Source organism: Anser brachyrhynchus (assembly GCF_964034855.1).
Source record: "Anser brachyrhynchus genome assembly, chromosome: 17".
Classification (NCBI taxonomy): Eukaryota; Metazoa; Chordata; class Aves; order Anseriformes; family Anatidae; genus Anser; species Anser brachyrhynchus.
This window is the reverse complement of record NC_137710.1, coordinates 2,540,394-2,555,212: the sequence shown is the minus strand read 5'-3', so window position 1 is coordinate 2,555,212 and position 14,819 is coordinate 2,540,394. Positions and strand designations below refer to the sequence as shown.

The 14,819-nt window shown below is 37.4% G+C and overlaps 2 protein-coding genes across 6 annotated transcripts in view; one reads left to right on the top strand and one right to left on the bottom strand.

Annotated features, from left to right (window-relative positions):
• Positions 1-24: 24 nt before the first annotated feature.
• RSRC2 (arginine and serine rich coiled-coil 2) lies at positions 25-13,013 on the bottom strand. 5 transcript variants are annotated; one of them, XM_080559439.1, is made up of 11 exons: positions 12,877-12,990; positions 10,519-10,675; positions 9,837-9,880; positions 8,850-8,927; positions 7,036-7,248; positions 6,266-6,409; positions 2,557-2,679; positions 2,376-2,455; positions 1,611-1,843; positions 1,177-1,266; positions 25-661 (listed from the first exon to the last, which is right to left on the bottom strand). In XM_080559439.1, the coding sequence occupies exons 4-11, from the start codon at positions 8,855-8,857 to the stop codon at positions 482-484; spliced, it is 1,071 nt and encodes a 356-aa protein (XP_080415565.1). In that variant the 5' UTR covers positions 8,858-8,927; positions 9,837-9,880; positions 10,519-10,675; positions 12,877-12,990; the 3' UTR covers positions 25-481. The 5 variants fall into 5 exon arrangements, with proteins under 5 accessions (XP_080415565.1, XP_080415563.1, XP_080415564.1 ...); XM_080559437.1 differs by lacking the exon at positions 8,850-8,927 and having other exon boundaries at positions 12,877-13,013; XM_080559438.1 differs by lacking the exon at positions 8,850-8,927 and having other exon boundaries at positions 1,611-1,840; positions 12,877-13,013.
• A 43-nt stretch (positions 13,014-13,056) lies between these two features.
• The window catches only part of KNTC1 (kinetochore associated 1), a 38,455-nt gene continuing 36,692 nt past the window's right edge, over positions 13,057-14,819 (top strand). Inside the window, exons 1-4 of the mRNA XM_080559414.1 lie at positions 13,057-13,201; positions 13,611-13,748; positions 13,860-13,980; positions 14,375-14,490. Of these exons, the coding sequence (XP_080415540.1) occupies positions 13,617-13,748; positions 13,860-13,980; positions 14,375-14,490 (369 nt within the window). The 5' untranslated portion in view covers positions 13,057-13,201; positions 13,611-13,616. The remainder of the gene's footprint in view (positions 13,202-13,610; positions 13,749-13,859; positions 13,981-14,374; positions 14,491-14,819) is intronic.

Sequence of the window (14,819 nt, the reverse complement as noted above, 5' to 3'; positions counted from 1 at the left end):
AACTAATTAACATAAAATAAGACCTTAGAGAAAAAACTTCTTTATTATTAACCAGGGTTTTTTTGCTGGATTATGTGCCTATTGGCCTGGACTGCTAAATAACATCTACACAATGTTTCTTTCATGTTTCAAGAATTGAAAATAACTGTACAAGGTTAAAGTACAAAAGTACACAAGACAGTGGACACGAAATATCCATGTATGAGTTCATCCCATCTGCTGCTCGGTTTGAAAAGTAGAACTTTAACTAAAAAATACTGTCCTTCTAAAGTTCTGTCAAGTTTAATGGAAGTGGGTATAACCTGATTACAACACTAACACCAGTATCACTGATCTGATATTTACAAAAAAAATTGTATTTATCAATAAATTAAAGTCAATGCAACACCCATGCAAGCTAGAATGCTAGCTTTTTGGTGAACAAGGACCCAACATTTGAACAAGAACCTTCCAAAGTCCCAAACTTTAAAATTGCTTGTTTTCAAACTGCATCCATTCCTCGCATTGAAGATGTAAACCCCAATCCCATTCCTCTTTGCGTATGCGTCTGTGATCTTGCCATTTCATACTGCGCATCTAGATTTCTGAAAACCTCTTCCTGTTGTTTCAGCGTTTTGTAACTCTCTTCATCAACTGAACTACAGCCAGCTTCATCCTCACTCTAGAAACCAGATAGAAGAAAATAAACATTAGCTTTGTAGAAGTGCTTTTCATACGCTACAGCTGTCCTAAACTCTTAGTAATTTTGTTTTCAAAAGCATAAGAATTCGAGCATCTGATTTTACTGCTGTAACATTCCAGCGTAGCTTTTGCTCTCAGTGACAAAGAAACATGTAGATTCCTTCACTAAATTCCTTTTTCTAACTCCTTCAAAATAAAAATCTCCATTCAACTATCTATACAGAGATAGCTACAAAATACGAACATCCCATTATGAATATTGAACTGGTTACAATTACCACTGTTGTCACAGATCTGAACAGATTCAAGAAACACGACTGAATTCTAAGACTTGAATTTAATTTAGATGTTGCTTGTAAACTTTAATAAGCAATACTGTAAGTATTTATTTATAACCACATACGAATAGGTTAACTTAGAGAGTACCTTAATAAGTAAGGATATACCTGATATCCTACAATTAATAAGTTTAATTATATATTCGTAACTCTTTACCTTAATGCCCATCAGTTTTCTGAACTTGACGTTTTGGTCCTTGTTTCCAAAATTTAATTTTTCCCATATTTCTGCAGACTGTGATTTATCCTGCACAAGATGAAAACAAACATCACCTTTCAACATACTCTGTTAATATCACAATATAATAGCAAACAAAGAAGAGCATCCCCAAAGAAACTTTTTGTGAGGAAAGTCTGCTTAACCACAGGTTTCAAAATGAGGTATAATCTTTTCTTGGACAGATGCACTTATTTTCATCAAGTTTGGGAACCTTGTCAGAACACAGGCCTTCAATTCCCCAGTTTTACCCTGGATGTATTTAATAGGGTAAACTCGTATGAAAGCATTTTAACTGAAAATAATGTTAATAAGCATTCCTGAACTACTGGTAAGATGTTTCCAAACAAGTTTTTATGAAAGTAAGACCTTACCCCTTCCTTTTTGCCTTGCCAAAGCATCTTCCGCTTTTTCTCTTGTTCAGCAAATTTCATGGGATTCACTGCTGCTGGGTTATAATAGCTAGGCACAGCTATTCCAGTCTCTGCTAGTGCTTTTGCTTGTAGTGCTGCCATTTGAGCTGCCATTGCTATTTGAGGAGTTACTTGTGTTCCCGATGCCAGAAGAGCAGCAACATTAATAACAGAACCTCCCGTGGCTGCAGCTGCTAAAGAACAGAACGGTAACTTGCTATCAGACAGTGAATTCACACTTTTTTTTTCCAAAGACAAATACTTCCCTTCATTAGCAATAAGATGAAAATAAGACATGCATGATAATTTATAAATGCCATGTTTATATTTTAATAAACAGTTCTCAAAGAGTTTTAATGAAAGTCAAAATAATGTACCTCATGCTTCCAAATACCCCTGAACTGGTAACAGCTTTCAAATTTTTGCTCAATGACACATACAGGAAGGGTCCAATGGACATCACAAAATTGTTTACCAGCCTAACATACAACATTTTTGACACCAAGTCATCAATACTGTAAGACAGTAAGAAACCCTAGTTGTCCCCCCCCCCCCCCCCCCATCTGTCTGATCCCCACTCCCTTTATTTCCTATTTCTACTTGTCATTCTTGGTGGACCAATTTAACAATTAACCAAAGGAAAGTCACGCTGCGCTCAGCACGTAAGCCTGCATTATGTTCCGCCCATATTATTCTTCAGGATTTAATATAATAATCATAAGTTACCTGCAGCCATTTCCTGTTGCTTCTGTTTTTCAACCATTTCTTTCTCTCTCTGTTCTTGCAATTTCTTTGCTCTCTCCAACCTAGAAATAAATACATGAGTATAGAAGTATTTAGACATGCAAAAGTCATCATCAGCAGCATATTTATACTACATTTCATTAAAATCATAACAATTTCTGACCTTCTGGCTAATGCTTCCTGTGCATCCATAGCTGTATTTCGTCCCCGAAAAGGTGGTGGACTTGGACTCCGGCTATGACTCCTGCTGAACCTTCGGGGCTTTTCAATTCTTTTCTTGCGCTCTCTGTAACCAAATTTAAGACATTTACTAGAACAATGAACGTATATATACAAATCTTAACATTACATAAAGTATTCAATTATGTCTCTCAAGAACTGTAGAAAGATTAATTTGCAGAGCTCTCAAAAACAGCTTTCACAGAGATTATACTAGAAGAGTGTAACAGTCACGCTTGCATTGTAACAAAGCAGAGTTAAAACTGAGTTTTTCCAACTGCAAGATCTAACAACATGTAATTCTGGGTATTCATTTACCCTTTTACTTAGTGTAAGATTTTTCATTCCAACTCCTGACAAGCAAAATTGTCATGTAACTTCTGGTGTGTCAACTGCAAGAAAACTAAAATAGATAAAGGCTCAAGAAGGCTTTAAAACAATTAAGACTTAACAGCACTATTATTATGTTAGGAATCAGCATTGTGAATAGGCCCAAGTCAAAAACTGGAATACTACTCAGGGAAATTACTGTTCTCCTCCTCTCTGTACTTGTCACTAAATGTTCTCTGCACTACTTTTTGAGGGAGGATATCAAACTAGATGGGAGAGCTTATTTATACACTTAAAAAAAAAAGCTCTGAAGAACAGTACCTGTGCAGAGGACTGTGATGCATGCATTATCTGAAGGCTGACAAACTGAAAATAATCCAGCTTAAACTTATTTTTAATCACGACACCAAAACATCCAGTGCATCTATCATTTAGTAACCTCTCCTCCCAAGTATAAGTTGCTGTTATAGGATATAAATCTAGTTTATTTTAAGCAGCAGCTGCTAAAAATATACAAACTACCATTAGCAGTTATTTTTCTTTGCCAGGATGATTAATAACTACTTTACAAGAAATAAAGGTTTATCCTTATTTAAGCCTCTGGTTCATGTTTTGAACAAAGTCATCAATTCTAGAAATTTCCAACAAAGCTTGAATTACAAGAGAATCACCAGATTTGCCATCAACAATAAGTTACGATGCACATTTGATGTTTCTGCAATTTGATACTTAAATGTTCTGAACCATCTGAGGTAATGACTAACTTGAGTACAGCCACTTTAAATGGCATTCAACTATTCAGTTTCTTCTGTTTGCAATTTGTGCAGCATCCACAAACATCATGAAATGCAGCCTGCAGTCACAAAACAGATCCTTGTTTACATGACAAATCTGGTAGAATACAAAGGAGTCAAGACTTATCTTTTAATAGAAGATGGCAAGATGCAGATTCAGGCACTGGGAAGTGACAGATCTGCATTCCTGAGATAAGATGTAATGCATGTTTCAAAGATACCTTCATTTTTGCCGTGCTGACTATTGTAGTTTGGTCTTGTCTTTGGTCTGATGCTTTATTGCACTGGTAAACATCAAGGAAATAAATATTTGAGCTTTTGTATTCAAGTATTTTCATTTGAAATAAGCAGATGGTGTCATGTTTTCCATCTTTCATTTAATCAGAGCAACGCAACAGAAGAAAGGGTGTATGTGCTCACAGAACAAGAAGATTACTTTAAATGCTAGCGAGGACAGATCACTTGGTAACGTGAGTTTGAGGTTATGCAAAATTCACCGTGAGAAGGTCAAGCTCTACTGTTTACAAACACTACTGTCATAGCCTGTGAACTGCAACACAGCAAAACTGCATTTCATAACTAGGGGGAATTTATTAGTTTTAACAAGTTAGGTTTTCACATCTTGCTTATCTGGCTTGTGAAGAGCTTTTCTTGAAGTCTGCATCATAATTATCTTTCCAACAGCTTCACCTGAGCCCAGAAATGATTAACTGTTCTAGCTAGCTACTGTTAAAGACTCATGCCTTATTTACTCTCCCTTCCCTAGCATCTGAGAAACAAACAATACTTAAAAGAAATGAATTCTTGCAGTCTATCTATCACAGTTAAATTCTTAAGCTACGACTATCCCTTACTACTGCTTCCCACAACTGCTGTTCTGTTTCAGGTTATTTGAATTCTACTGCAGAAGTTAAAAAAAAAAGGGAAAAAAAAGTTCTGAGACGGGAAGTTTTCATGGAGCCATTACACAAAGTGTTCAAAGTGACTTTTTAAGAACTTTAAATGCACGTAATTTATAATACCTGTGAACAATGGGAAACTGGAACCTTACACACCACACTAAAAGGTGGCTTAAGCAGCAGTAAGCACAAATAACGTGTGTATACCAATTGAAGACCCAGCTCTACTCACCCCAGCTGAAAGTTTGGTAGAAAGCGCATGCCAAAATAAATCGACACAAACCATGTAATTCAACATGTTCTTCAGAAACATAAGTCTTCTTAACAGTTTCTCAAGTGATGCTGTAGCGTTACATTCTTAAGTCTCCAATGGTCCACTGTAATATTGAGTAGTCATACCCAATATCTTCACCATTCAAATATGCAATTTAAAATATGCTAGTGAAAAATATTACTAAATGAACTGAACACTGACAACACTTTCTTGGGAGCTTTGAAGGGACATCAATTTGCATCCTAACTACTTGTTGTTACTTTAGACAAGCAGGGTGGAAAAATACACAGCTGTCCCCAAATGCAGTCATTATATCATATTTCAACCTACTCATTCAGAAAATCCTCCAGGACATTAAGAATGTGACACATGCAAATAGACTGACACATGCAATTAGACTGAGAACTCCACAACAAAACACTAAATGAATCATCGGCTGGAAAACATTAACTCCTGTGCAGGGAGGAAAACCTCAACTCCAGTATATTCCAGGTGAGGCACTGTTCTCAACTCCGTCAGACACACACACACAATAAGCTAGCATTTGTTCACCCGGATAGTTTCAACCTGCGCTTCTGGAATTTAAGTCTGAGGAACAAATGGAAGCACCCAAAATAGTGAGAAAAAGTAGTAATATTCTTTTTTGTAAAGCTCAACATGAAAGCTGGTAATGACTAACAAAGAGTAGTACACAGATCAAAAGTTGTCCATCTGATTCAGTTCATCTCAGCGCTACAACACTTGTGGTAGAAATATTTAAACAAATATTTGAACAGAACGTTGAACAGATCAGAATTAGCAAATGCTCTGTTCAGAAGGTCCACTTTCCTTTTATGATATAAACATAAAAACAGATAGTCTCTGCTAATCATACTACTCTCGCATAGAATACATGAAAATGTCAGTTGCATCTTATTGGTTTTTTTTCCTACATAAATATCCCTAATTTAAGATGGTAAATTCAGCTCTGACACAAGAAGCCCAAAGAGCTTGAACTGTGGTAATCATACCACTCGAAACGTTATTTACTTTCCTTCTAAATTATCAGCCAGCTTTTTTAAAGTAGCAGTATTAGACAATACCCTCAAAGTAACCGATTAAGCTTTTCTAATTGCTAACATGAAAACATGCTGTGAAAAGCTGAGAACCTCAGACACGTAACCTGTCTAGCACAACTGTTTCCATCAACAGATGCACTACCCAGCGCTTAACACACTGTGTTAATACAGTTAAGGGGACAAAAAAAAGTTATACTGAATAGGCGTTAACTGGCCAAACCCAGCACTCCTTTATACAACAGCACCCCACAGACTATTCAACCATCACCACTACGCGTACGTACACGTTAACACTTACCTGCTTCTACTCCTAGTTCTGCTTCTGCTTCTACTTCTATGTCTGTGTCTAGATCGTGATCTTGAACGAGATCTTACACGGCGCTTTCTCTCTCTGCTGCGAGATCGGGATTTTTTCCTATCACGACTTCTACTACGATGACGTCTGAAACAGAGGTCCCAAATTCCTCATGTTTAAATTCAGATTTTAGTTACGGACTTACATTCAAGTTTGTCACCACAGGCCAAAATGCATCAGGCAAGGTAGGGTGTACTGCAAATATCACTTGGAAAAGTTCATGCCTGAAAGAGCTTAGAACTAGGAGATGAAATGAGATAGGAATGAAACACTACCATCAGCCACCACTGATACGTGACTTAGGCAGAGTTTAAGTAAACTATCATACTGATCAACACAGCTATTTTTATTTGTTCACTGAAGTGCACACCTGCACTTTCAATGCCAGTAGGGAACATATCATATGCTCCATTGATAAATTTTCTACAATCTGTTTGTAAGTTATAAACTTGGGCTAGCATGGACATCACCTATACAAAAAACTTAGAGATACTTAGTAGCTTTACTCAGAAGTAATCTAGAAAAAGCAATTAGCAAATGCACTATCCAATCAAATCTGGAACATACAATATAAACTGATACTTCAGAGTTAAATTAGGTCAGCAACAAAATTCAGTTGTACATCAAAGTCAACCCAAATTCTAAACACTGTTTTTGTGAATGTGTGTGTTTTTTTTTTTTTTAAGAAAAAATAATCGTATAAAACAATTTACCTTTCACGAGACCTGGATCTTGAATGACTCCTCCCCCTTGACGATTTTCTCTCTTTGCGTTTATGTCTATCCTCACCATTTTCAGATGAGTTTAGGCTATCTCTGCCCTTGTCAGAAGAATGTTCTTTGTCATTGTGGTCTTCAGATTTGTGCTTCTTGGAGGACTTCTCTTTGGATTCGTGTCTTCTTGCCTGTTTTAAGAAGAAGTTGGTTCTTTCAGGAAAATAGTGCAACAAAGAGAGTTAGTATGGGTATCAGAAGATAAAAAATGATAAGTTGTGATGCAACATTAGTAACCTTAGGAGTGTGACTCAATCAAGAGTGATGGGCTACTTTACCTAATGCCACCATCTACCCAATGTTGCAAATGCACGCTATCATTTATCCCCATTTTCCCTCCTCCCCACTGTCTAAAGGAGTTTTGAAAACACCCATCAAGGTATCTTTACACAGCTTCCATGAGAGTTCACAGCATTATAACAAAAACAAACTGTCATTCTCAGTCTTTGTCCTAAATTCCAAACACATAGTATGTGCCTATCTGACAACTTACGGATATACATATATACACAATCACATTTCTAGTTAACATTTAAGTATTTGTCTAAGTCTACCATGTAGAAAGAATCATTAAAATCCATTCATACAGTTGCAGACATACACTATTTTGCTTTTGGAACTAAAATACTCCTCTATGCATCACTAGATAATTGTTTTTTAGAGCAAAACTCTCTTCAGTCAGTAACTTCCAACAGTTTGTAAAAAGCAAAATAGGAAGTTCTATGGTTGATCCCATTTTTAGTATATAAAACCAACATGCATTACTCCAGTACCTCCCACAGTAGATTTAAATTAAAGATTTGCTGCTCCACCATACCGCAATTTCTTCCTGCAGTGTCTCTTAAAAAAAGATTCCTTTTTATAGCTGCAATGCTAAAAATACTTAGCAAGGACAGGCCTGATTTTTGCCAGTGTTTTCCTTAGAGACTAAGTCATGACATCAACACCTTTTCTTAATATATCCAGTTTATTTTGTACTCTTTCTAGCATAGCCTGCTTAAGTCCTATACTTAACAATATTTTGCTTCAAGTCAAAATTTTATGATATAACCATTTTAGACTAAAACTCAGTTCTTCATTTTTTTTGCTTATCTGAATCTATTTTATGTTAAATACTCTTAAAATCTGTCCATAACCCTGTGTCAAAACAAACACGTCAGGAGGAGATGCTGTAACTAGCTTATACCCACTTATCCAAACATTTTTAACTCCTTATTAATGTATACCAGGTTCTAAATATATTCAACTATAATTCACGTATATTTGTGATGTGTTAAGATACTTCTTCCTGCTTTTACAGTATTTTAACTCCTTCAAGAATTACTTGGTACATAAAAACACAGTTGAATAGTTTAAGAAATTACTTGTACATTAATTTTAAAAATGCGTTTATATAAGTAGCTGTTCTGATATATATATATATATTAAGAAGAATTATCGATATTCAGTATTTAGTCTACAGAAAATGATCTTGACCTTGCAAATTAACAAAAACAGTAAATCTACCATGGGACAGTTCATAATATGCTCACAGTGAAATTTAGAAAATGCTAAATACATTACAATTAGATGTAACAGAATGGTAAGAACACTGGACAATTTTAAGCAAGGAATTTTTTTTTCTGAACATGAAAACGACTTTTTTTTTTTTAATCAGTCTTCCAGGCACACACTTAGTAATAAACACCATTATATCCCATAACGGATTTAAGATACTTTTAAGGGAAATATGAGTTTGAATGACTAATAGTTACCTTATCATGAAGTAGGCTTATAATTTTGCTATCTGAGTCTGCAGCGTCTTCAGTTCAGTCTCTTCGCGCATTAGCACGCTGAGTATGATTTATTATAGAAATGTTATCATGTGAGCTAAACAATATATTCAATTTCACAAAAATTCTCCTAGATTATTTTTCCTTTTCCTCTTTCCTTTTTTTTTTAAAAGAAAAAAACCAGAGCTTCCATTGGAATCGGGGAAAAAGTTCCTGACCCAGGTTAAAGTTAGAAGTCCCTCATCTGACCCAGCCTGCTATTGCCCCACATGGCTTAAGCTTCCTTTCTATTTTCATGTTCCTGGATTGTTCATTTCATCTCTTCTCTGGTGTGTAAGCCAGTTATTTCCAAAACATTACTGATGCTGTCTCTTCCACTGCCTTATTTATATATATATATATATATATAATGAAAAAAAGAAAGACAGCCTTCTGAAATTTTGCTGCTACTGTCATGTTTCCAGCTGACCTAGCTTGTTTGTCAAGCTATGACAGTCTTTACAATTAATAGATGCAATAGACAGAGCTCAGTCAGGTGGGTAATTGTTTTTAATGTATTTAAGTAGATTGATATGTATTGGAAGTCCTGAACATTGGCCAGGATTAAAGCCACCAAAGGCTTTTGGTTAATGGAAGCTCTGTGAAAGTCATCAAGAACACCATTCTACTTCTCCATATGAATCCTTTCACTTGGCTGTTTCCACAAAAAAAATAGAAAGAAATTAAAAATAAATTAAGTTACTAGTTTCTGAAAGCGATTTTCTATAAAACTATTACCTTGTCAACATGATGGCTGCAATCATGCTTCACTATGAAAGGATCTCCATATCCATTTTTAAGCTTAGAGTTTCCAATTTCTTGTACTTACCATAAAAGTCATTTACATAGGTTTACACATATGTGCATTACTACAAGGTACTTTTAAAGCTGTATTGTACAATTACCTAATCACTACAAAGTGTTAATTACCTCTTTGCTTCTGCTCCGGCTTCTGTGTTTTCTTCCTTCAGCATCTGGAGAAGAAGATATTTATTATCACTTACTAAGCGAAAGGGGAGATTAGCTGACTGATCTTTCAGTTTCTTTTAGTTATTCCACTACACAAAGCCAAGAACAGAGACTTAAAACACAAATGGTATTATTTGAATACATACTGCAGAACATGAACTCTAACCGTGAACAATTCATTCTTTGCATTTGTTTAAGCTCTGACAGCAAAAAATAAGTTTGCCATATTCAAGTCACATTGTACTTTTTCAGACAGTTAGCTTTGTTTTTGTTACAAACCATGCAAAAGTATCTCTTACTAACCAAACCTAATTAAAATAAAGAGAGTAGTATGTTTGTTTTTTCCTGGAACTATTTTTATTATTAGCCTCCCCATCAGATCCTCTGAAGACTAATAATGTAAGTCCTTAACATTTCTAACATTTAAATTGAAAAGAAGTTTAAATATAATGTATTTAAAGCTACTTATTTTGATTTTGCATCCTACTTTTTTCCCGTTTTATCAAGTTACTGGAGTTGTCTATGAAACAGCTTTAAAGACATTTCAGTTCTACAAGCATATACAATTTAATTATATCAAAGTAAAAAAAAAAAAAAACAAACAGAACTTTATTAAGTATCTTTGCTTATATGAAGACCATACCTGATTTCCGTCTTCTTTCCCTTGACCGTGAGCGGGATCTTGAATAATGATGCTTTGATGTTCTGGGAGAACTAGAGGCATCTGATTGTTCCTTTTTCTTTTCTCTTTCTGGAGAGGACTTTTCTGGGGCTACTGCCTCTCGTTCTGTATCACTGCCCTACACATGAAAACAGAACGATTAAGAATCAAAAACTTCAGATTTCAAAACAATAAATAATTATTTACTTAGTACTTCCTTGGATGACACACTTAAAGTTGTTTTCTATGAAGACAAGCCTGTGAGTAGCCATCCCATTATTAGTTAGGCAAGAGCTGGACAGACTTGCAGCAAACTGTGTAACTGCATACAGACTGATTTTTCAAAACCTTATTACAGAACTAATATACAGCAAACATTTTGCTCTCTCATTACGTTAGAATGTGCTTTACTTTTTTTCCATGAGCTTTCAGTAAAAATACACTTTGAACCCCAGTTTTCATTACTTTTTTATTACTTTGAAAATAAGGCAGCTGATTTTTCTTAAACCACAACAGATACTATGAGTACTAGATTACATCTCTTGATCATTGTGGTTAAAACAAGCGCATTAATGGTATTTTCTTAGTAACACGCTACAGCACATTACAAATACAAATCTATAGATTTATATTTCAGCTACTACCGTTCAGTCTGCCCAATTCTTTATTAATTTGCAAATGTACAGAGATTTATCTGTACGTCCTTTAGAACGTAACAGAATCTCTAGAAGTTAGAGAGAAAGCAGATCTTTACCTCTTGTTTCACATAGCATGCCATATCTAGTTCAAACCAGATCAACATCTGGAGCACTAAATACTTCAGACTGCATCTGCAGCATAACTTTAACTACTGTCTCAGTGACCATTCTGAATACTAATACTCCACCCACTATCCTGAAACAGCAGGAACCAACTCCCTGATTTCTGACCTTAGCCATCACAATCCTCAGCATTCCTCATCTATCAGATGCTTCTCTACATTTCTTCCCCTTCTGCTCAGTCCCTCCTCTTTTTAATCTAAGGTTTCCAAAAGACTCAGCTCATAGAAGTTTCAAAGAAACTTTGAGATCTATATTAAACAAAATTTTGAACTTACTTAAGCAGGATAAGGAAAATACCAGCTAACTCTCTAAGTTAAATGTAGTAACCAACTGAATTGAGGACACTGCCACATCTTCCTAGTCCCATTACCCGTACACACTGCTGTTCATTAATGCCCTTGTGCTCTCTCAGCCTTAGAAAGCAAGAAAAATCTGACAGACTTCAGTGAAACTATTTTCAGTTCTTAAATTACTGGTGGATTGGCCATGGGCTCAGGATTTACATCTCACCTAGTACTGCAGAAGAACCTCAAAGATAACGCTTGCAATTTAGATATAAAGCAAAAAGTCCATAATTAGTCTTCAAGCCTTTTTTACAGAAAAAAAAAAAAAAAGCCTATTCTTAAAGAATTATGTAAACTGAGAAACCATCCTTTCCATGAAGAGAGTAAGTTTTCTCCAAGAATTCTGTTATGCTACTGGTCAAGTTTCAAAACAAGGATTTACAATAGCAGATTCAACACCAAAAGCTACTTAAAAGTCCACATAAAAAAGTTTTACCATGTTAAGAGACTAGTTCTTCTGCACACTCGAGAGAATTATGCAACTTTTGAAAAAAAATTATTTGCATCAGTTTTAGAGAACGACTTCTGCATCATCCTTATGTGAAGCCCAACAATTTTTAATCAGGAACAAAACTAAACCCTCAGCCCGTGTACGAAGGGTGGTGATTCTTTTTGGACTCTGAGCAAAGATAACTCCAGCAGAGAAGTTTCCCAACAACGTTAACCATAAAAAAAGGGCCACAGATGCAACTAATTAACCACTAACCTCAACAAGACGGTAAAAATAGCGGGCCTGTGACCAACCACAAAGAAAAGTAAGAGGAAAGGGGGGGGCTGCATCAACGAGAACCGAACACGGCCCAACCGCCGGATCCTTCCCTCAGCTGCCTCGAAGCCTGCGCCCTGGGGAAGAGCCCTCTCCTACAACCCCAGCGCCCCTTTCCCAGCCTTGAAATGACAAGACTGAGGCCACGGGACCTCTCCGCTTCTCTCCAACCCCTGAGAGACGAGACAGAAACTTCTGGAAGCGGGGCGAGAAGCAAAGGGGGAGAGCGGCCCCCCCCTGCCCGCGGCCCATCATGGCGGCGGGGAGCCGCCGGGCGCCATTTTGTCTCTCCGCGCACACGGCTCCCCCGCTCACACCCTCCCGATCCCGCACTGCTCTCCCCCCCCGGCCCACCGCAGCCCCCGTTTCGGCTCCCTCCGCCGCTCCCCGGCGCCCAGCGGCCCCTCACCGCCATCTCCGTGCGCCCGGGCCGCCGCCGCTCCCCTCAGCAGCTCCTCGCCGCGACGCAGCCTCCCTCAGCAGCGAGGCGCCCGGCCCCGCCCCCTCCCCTTAGCCGCCAGGTGCCCGGATGTAACCGCGGGCGGGGCCCGGCGGCGAGCGGCGCTGCATTCTGGGGGGGGGGGGGGAGGAGGGCGAGGCCGTGTCCTAGCAACGGCGGGGCGGGAGGCGCTCGCGGTTGGCAGAAGCATGGCCCACGCCGCGACCCGTAGCGGCAGGCAGCGCTCCCGCCAATTTGAAAGCCTGAGGTGGCGGAGGGGGGCGGCGGTGGCTTGGTGAGGGGACAGGGTGACAGGGGGGGTATGGGGACAGGGGGATATGGGGCTGCTGTGGGGCAGGGGGTCTCTGCCTTTGGATTTTATCCACCTCACGGTGCGAAAACGCGCGTCCTGAGCTGCGTTCTTTGGGCACGCCAGATCATCAGCTGGGATTCGTGGCTCTTAGCCTTATATTTTGCTCCTTATATTTTAATTCCTGTCACGTTTTAAGTTTTCTTCGTTCCGTTTCTTCATTGCTCTCGAGACGCAAATTTTGTTTTTTCTATGCACACCTTTACAAGGTTTATTCCAATTCTCTTCCTCCTACAGGCAAAACAACAATAGAATAATAAAAATTATGATCTATATGTGTTCACGTCTTCTTAAAATTCCACTTTACAGCATGTTGCTTATATGTTTATCGCAGGTAAGAATGTGGAGTGACATTGAAATTCTTGCCAATGATGACACGGGAAGCGAGCAGCTGTCTGTGTGCATAGGGCAGGAATGTGGAAGCGCGTTGTACCAAGTGGATGCGCTACTTCAAATAACGTCTTCAGAAAAGGTAGAGTTCATTAAAACTGCATTTTTCTATTTCTTAATAATTATGACGACTTCTTTGACGTGTTTTGCAAAGTGTTTCAGTTATTATACGTAACAATCTTTTTCTTTTCAGGTCTTAGCTAATCCACAGCTGTACGCATGCAACTCGAGGGATGGCAGTATTATTGTTGTTGACAGATCAGTGGCTCTTCTTGACAGCACTGGGCAGTCTCTTCAGCTGCACATTCAATTTGGTAAGTTCACTACCTATAATTCAACTGAAAGTCAAAACTGACTTTTAAAGACAACTATTTTTGTATAACACAGCAAGTATCTTGCATATCTACCTACCCTGTAAGAGGAGGTATTACTAGTGAATAACTAAATAATAAAACATGATTCTGTATGTCATTAACAAGCTATTTCCTTAACAATTTAATTAGAATGCTTGTTAACTTTTCACTGCAATGGGAATACTGGATAGCAAAGCCACTCACTGTACGTCCTTTCCTGTACTTTGTTTTATCAAAGTAAGTAACTTTGAAGAAATCTGGAATACTGTATTGTCTAATTCCTATGTTTCAGACGTGAATGTCTACTAGTAAAAAAAAAAAAACTTAATAGTTAACATTCTGATATCTTTTTCAGACACTAATGTGGATGTAGTTGGTATGTGTCAAGAAAGACAATTTCTTGTCGTTGGTGAGAGAAGTGGTAATTTACATCTTATTCATATTCCATCAAAACAAACCTTGCTAACTAAGGTATAGTACTTGTTCTGTCCTAATTTTGCTGAAAGCCTAGAATTTCTTTGGATTTCTTTTTTTTTTCTTTTTTTTTTCTTTTTCCAATATATAAAAATATAAATATTCCTGTGTTTTGAACACATCTTCTAGTTTGAACAAACAAACAGATTAAAAGGCCACTTTTGTTGCTATAAGTAACAAATTAGCAAATTGTATTTAGGAATGGTATATGTAAACAATAAGTTTTTCATGAAAGAAAAAAGCTTAAAGTTTAAATTGATGATCAGTATTTCAAATAAAGGTGTTTTTTTGTTGTTATGGTGGGGTTTTTTTTGGTTGTTGTTTTT

Bases quoted from the DNA above. Each gene is read 5' to 3' on its own strand.
- RSRC2 (XM_080559435.1), bottom strand. The intron at 2,680-6,265 runs GTAAGTGTTAAC...ATTTGGTTACAG, and splicing joins AGAACTAGGAGTAGAAGCAG to AGAGCGCAAGAAAAGAATTG. The intron at 2,456-2,556 runs GTCAGAAATTGT...ATTTATTTCTAG, and splicing joins CAGGAAGCATTAGCCAGAAG to GTTGGAGAGAGCAAAGAAAT.